General features: G+C 33.9%; 1 protein-coding gene across 1 annotated transcript; it reads left to right on the forward strand.

Moving 5' to 3' along the window:
* The first annotated feature begins 4594 nt into the window (after window positions 1-4594).
* LOC101599313 (olfactory receptor 5D18-like) lies at window positions 4595-5482 on the forward strand. The gene has a single exon (XM_004667653.2). It carries the CDS (start codon window positions 4595-4597, stop codon window positions 5480-5482), a length of 888 nt encoding a protein of 295 aa, XP_004667710.2.
* The last annotated feature ends 518 nt before the right edge of the window (window positions 5483-6000 follow it).

Raw genomic sequence — 6000 nt, forward strand, 5'->3', positions numbered from 1 at the left:
AAAAGAGGGTAATAGGACGGGCATGCTATCAAATTATATTATTTTCATATGTTAACAGTCTCTTTAAAAATATTTTAAAAGCAAATAAAGAAATTAATATTCCTACCCATGAACATGAGAAGTAACATTTTTCTTCTTCCCTCCGCAATTTCTCCCATCAATATTCTGCATTTTTTAATTCATTGACAAGATTCAAAGTCACTTCTTCAATTAAATGTATGGTTAGGAATTGTTTTTCTTATTAGTGTTGTTGTTATTGTTACTGTGAAATAGAAATTTTTCTTTAATTTTTTTAAAATTAATTATATCAGAAACATTTTTAGTTTGTGTTGATTCTGCATCCTGCAACCTTAATCATAAATTTACCAGAGTAAATTAATTCTGTATATGTGATACCATTAAGTTTTTCTATAAATAAAAAGATTTGTCTCTAATCAGCTTATTTCAAACCTACCCTTTCTATTTGTCTTTTACCTCATTGTTATATATAAAACTTCAAATCTTTTATCAAATAGGACTGGGGCAATGGACATTCTTGTCTTCTTCATGATCTTAGAGAAAATGGTCCTTACATATCTAATGATTTCAAGATTTTTTAATCATGAAATATTAAGTTGTATAAAATGCTTGTGATACATCTGTTGAAGGAATATTTCATTGTTGATGTGGTGTATCACACTTGCTGATTTCTAAATTCTAAACAATGCTTTATTCCCTGACACCCAGTCACATTATATTATGTGCTGTTTGTTAATATTTGTTTATATTTTATTCCAAAAAATTTGTATCTATATACTTTAGGAATACCGGCCCATAATATTCTATGTTTATTACTTATTTTGTTATTTGCATATCTAGTTTTGGTGTCAAGGTCTACTTGGCCTTGCAGTATAGGTTGGTAACTTTCATATTTCATAACTTTCATAACTTTGGGAGTTTTAAGAAAAACTTGTTATCAGTTCTCCTCTACATGTTTGGTAAAATTAAACATCAAGGATCAGGTCCTGAACATTTCTTCATTGTGACCTTCTAAAAATATTTTTATTTTGTATTTGAATGATAGAGGCAGACAGAGAATGATGCAAACAGAAAGAATGTGTGTGTCACAGCTTCCTGAAACTGAAACCTAACTCCGGAAACATGTACCACTTTGTGATTCTGGCTATATGTGGGCACTGGGGAGTTGAACCTGGGTCATCAGGATTTAATTCAAGCACCTTTAACCACTTAAGCATTATCTCCAGCCCATATTTGCAGATTATTTTTTTTCTAATTGATTAAATCCTGTTAGAAGTTACTGGATTCCTAGGCCCTCTAGCACTGAGTCCATATCCAGGAATGTATACATTTCTTACAGGCTTCTTAGGCTTTTATTGACATGTATGTATTAATGAATTCAGTAAAAATCACCATAGCACAAGTTATGATGTCTCCTTTAACATTTCTTTATATATTTATTCAAATCTTCAATATTTTGTCACACTAACACTTTCTTAAACACTTGTGAAATTTATTAAGTACATTACTCAAGTCTTTATCAATATGCATGTTTTTGTCCTTTTTTTGTTTGTATTCTGGTGTTTTATACTCATTATAGGTTTTTTGGTTTGTAATATTTTTAGTAGCATCATTAAAAAATTTCAAAACTAGTTCTTTGATGTAGGAGCTTATTATTACAAATGTCCCTATCATCTCCACACTTTCTGTGTCCCACAGGTTATAGCAAATTATATTATTTTGGTGTTTCCTGAAAGTGTTTAATTTTCTTCTTAACTGACTATTAGACATTCATGAGAATGTTGTTAATTTGCATATACTCATAAAATGTCTGAGTAGCCTTTATTGATTTCCAGTCTTATCTCACTGTTGTCATAGAAGATCCATGGAATGATTTTCTTGTTACCTGGGGGACTATGATTTCTTTTTTATTTTGGTGGTTACTGTCTTGTCTCTCATAAGAAATGTTCTCTGTGCTAAGGAGATGATGTACCGATGCTCTTTAAACATCTATTGGGCTGTTTTTTCTGTAATACCCTTAAACTCAGAAAAGAACATTCATATACTCTTGGAGTTAATGAAAGTGAATACCATCATTATAGAAATCATATAGAGGATCCTCAAAGATTTTTTGTTTTATCATATAATCCAGGGAATCCCACTTCTGAGCATACACAAAATGGAGCTGGAAGCATTCTGTGGCAAAGGTATCTGAAATTACATCAACTTCGGGACCACATATATTTGTTAAAGCATTAAATAAACTTGTGCATATAGATAGAAATTTTAAAATCATGTTAGATACATATAACTAATTGTTGATTATGCATAGTGTTATTTGTGGCAATGGATAGACTTAAGAACACTAAAATAAATGAAGTTTCCCAGAACAGGAAATAAAATACTTCATGGTCTTCCCATATTTGGAGGATCATAGGTTAAAAACTGTCAGTTTGATTACCTACCAGAGGTTGTGAATGGTGTGGGAAATACTTTTGAGGAAAGGATGTTTGATAGACACAAATGTGGAGTTAAATCAGAGAAATAGCTTTAATGATTCCTTGCAGAGGAAGTCAACTGTTTTATAAAAGTTAGTAACTGGTTTATAATAGCTAGTGGGTTGGTTTTTAATGTTCTTAACTTTAAGGAAGAATAAATATGCGTTGATAGATTTCCTTGCCCTCATTACTACGCAGTGTATGCATACATGGAAAGTAAACAGATTATCTCATAAATGTATAATTTTGAAGTCTCACTATATCAAGATCCACAGTATTATATCAGATGTAAGTGATTAATTTTAATTCCAAATACATGACTTCAAGAGATTGTAACCGTCTCTTGGGTTTTTGTCCCCAAGGCTATCTGTATAAATACTGGAACATGTGTAGCACACCCAACACAGGTAGATTCAACCTCTCCCATCAGCAGGTTTGTTTCAAGATTCCATAAAATGCATTGATTTCCTTCAGAAAAATGGCTTGGGAAGAAGATAATTTCATCTTTCAGATATATATTGTTATTGTGCAAAATTGAATATTTATATATATTTGCTCATACTTCATGTGAAAAAATACTACATGCCTTTGCACGTGTTTTATCTTTATGCTGCATTCTGTTATATTTCCATGGTTCTCACGCTGTAATTGCAATGTCTCATAATTTTAAAACCCTCGTTTCCTTCCTAAAGTAAGATATTGAAAAATGAGATATGCTAGTATCTGTACAGAGGAAAATTTATAACATGATGTGTGAGAAATAAAATCATCACTTGAAATATGAGTATGTGGACACTACAAAATTGTGTGAATTTCTCTGTATCTATATGTCATTTGACATCAAGATAGCTGTGGCTTAAAGCTTGCCACATGTACAATTAAGAAAATAAACTATAATGTCCTTTAGGGTTTTTGAGAGATTGTGAGAGAGAGAGAGAACATATTTTGGTGCATATACACATGCGTGCATATGCGTATGGAGGCTAGTGGACAACCTTAGTTATTGTTTCTTAGGATCATCCACTCTGGTTTTTTTTTAATATTTTATTTATTATTTATTTGAGAGCGACAGACACAGAGAGAAAGACAGATAGAGTGAGAGAGAGAGAATGGGCACGCCAGGGCTTCCAGCCTCTCCAAACGAACTCCAGACGCGTGCGCCCCGTTGTGCATCTGGCTAACGTGGGACCTGGGGAACCGAGCCTTGAACCGGGGTCCTTAGGCTTCACAGGCAAGCGCTTAACTGCTAAGCCATCTCTCCAGCTCCATCCACTCTGTTTTGAGATACCAAGCAGGTTTTGCTTTCTGGACAGTGAGCTCTGAGGGTCTGACTATGTCCATTATCCCAGAAAAGGGATTAAAACCTTAGACCACCACTCCCACCTTGTTTTTCTGTTTTTACACATTGGTACTGGGATTGAACTAAGATCCTCCTACTTTTAAGGCAAGAAATTTACTGAATAAACTCGATGTTCAAACCCATAAGCTATAAGATCATTACAATGCATTTTTTTTTATTCCTTGGACAAAATTATGAAAACTAAATACCATATTATCTGAAAAAAATCTTTTTGAAATAACATATAGAGAGCCAGGTACAAAAAAATTGGAAAGTCAAATATGAAATAGAATGCAATTAATTATTGTGCTCAATGAATCAATGAGTGAATGCATACTATACAAAATTTGCATGTTATCAGCAATTACAGAGGTATGAAAATAAGTCATTATATTGGGTTAATATTTTAAGAATGTATATTGAAAATGAGAACAACTGTATTGTTTTTAGAATTAATTTAAGAAAACAGAGAACAATCTCTCCCTATAATTGCAAGCAACAAAATAAAGTAACTTATGTAAATTTTGAGTCAATAATAGTATTGTTGTTGTGACAGTTTAAAAGTGGTTGTGTTATTTTTAAATTTATATCCTGGAACTTATCTGTCATATACAGATGGCAGATCTTGAAGGGCATAATTGTTTTACCCTCCACCAAATATTTCTTAACAGTGGAATATAAAGGCAGTGAAGCAAGTTTCTAAGAACCTCACTCTCATCATTTTATTTCAGGACAAACTTTCTCACTGTGAGAGGAAATCATGCTCCTATCAAATAGCAATCACAGCATGGCCACATTCATTCTCTTGGGCTTCTCAGATTACCCAGCCCTGCAAGTTCCTCTCTTCGTGATTTTTCTAACCATCTATGCTGTCACTGTGGTAGGGAATATTGGCATGATCCTCATAATTAAAATTAACCCCAAATTGCACACCCCCATGTACTTTTTCCTCAGCCACCTCTCCCTTGTGGATTTCTGCTACTCCTCTATCTTTGTTCCCAGAGTACTTGTGAACTTAGTTGCAAAAGACAGAGCCATTTCATTTTTGGGATGTATATTACAATATTGTTTCTTTGCTGTCTTTGTGGTAACAGAATCTATGCTACTAGTGGTGATGGCCTATGACCGCTTTGTGGCCATCTGCAGCCCCCTGCTCTACACAGTCGCCATGTCCCAGAAGCTCTGTATTACACTGGTGGTGGGATCCTATGCTTGGGGGCTAACATGTTCCTTGACCATGACATGTTCTGTTGTGCAATTATCTTTTCATGGGTTCAACACAATCGATCACTTCTTCTGTGAGTTCGCCTCCCTGCTTTCCCTCTCTTGCTCTGATACTCACATCCAAAAAATACTTCTGTTCACTCTTTCTACCATTAATGCTGTCAGCACACTCCTCATCATTCTTTTGTCTTATGTGTTCATCCTTATTACCATCTTGAAGATGCATTCAGCAAGTGGGCGTCACAAGGCCTTCTCCACCTGTGCTTCCCACCTGACCACCATCACCGTCTTCTATGGTACCATCATGTTCCTGTACTGTGTGCCCAACTCCAAAAACTCTAGGCACACAGTCAAAGTGGCCTCCGTGTTCTACACAATGGTGATCCCCATGCTCAATCCCCTGATCTACCAGTCTAAGAAATAATGAAGTGAAGAACACAGTCAGAAAGATAATGAGTATCAAATTATATTTTTTCTCTTTATCTTCTTAAGGATTCTGACCCAGTCAGGTAACTAGAGGTTATCTAGAGATTTGGATTGTAAAAAATACCATTACAACTAAGATTTTCTTTTTTATTTTAAGGAAATAGCCTTGACTCAGCATTTTACCTTTTGTAAACAAATCAGCAATCTTCTGATCTATTGTATTCCATCCCCCAAACTGATATAGCATAGTATGTTGTATAATATAATTGTGAATATTAAAAGATAAATATAATTTGGAATGCTTTCTATTAGCCAGTAACATTCTAACCAGCCATCTTTGTTACATTAGACCTGATATAGATGAGAATTATAAAGAATATATCTGTGTCTTTAAATAGAATTATTCTTTTTTTGCTTAATCAAATTAGCCAGGGGTTTGTCAATCTTGTTTATTTTTTCAAAAAAAACAGCTCTTTGTTTTGTCAGTTGTTTTAATTGTTTCCTTGGTTTCCAATT

The sequence above is a fragment of the Jaculus jaculus genome, chromosome 1 (assembly GCF_020740685.1).
Source record: "Jaculus jaculus isolate mJacJac1 chromosome 1, mJacJac1.mat.Y.cur, whole genome shotgun sequence".
Classification (NCBI taxonomy): Eukaryota; Metazoa; Chordata; class Mammalia; order Rodentia; family Dipodidae; genus Jaculus; species Jaculus jaculus.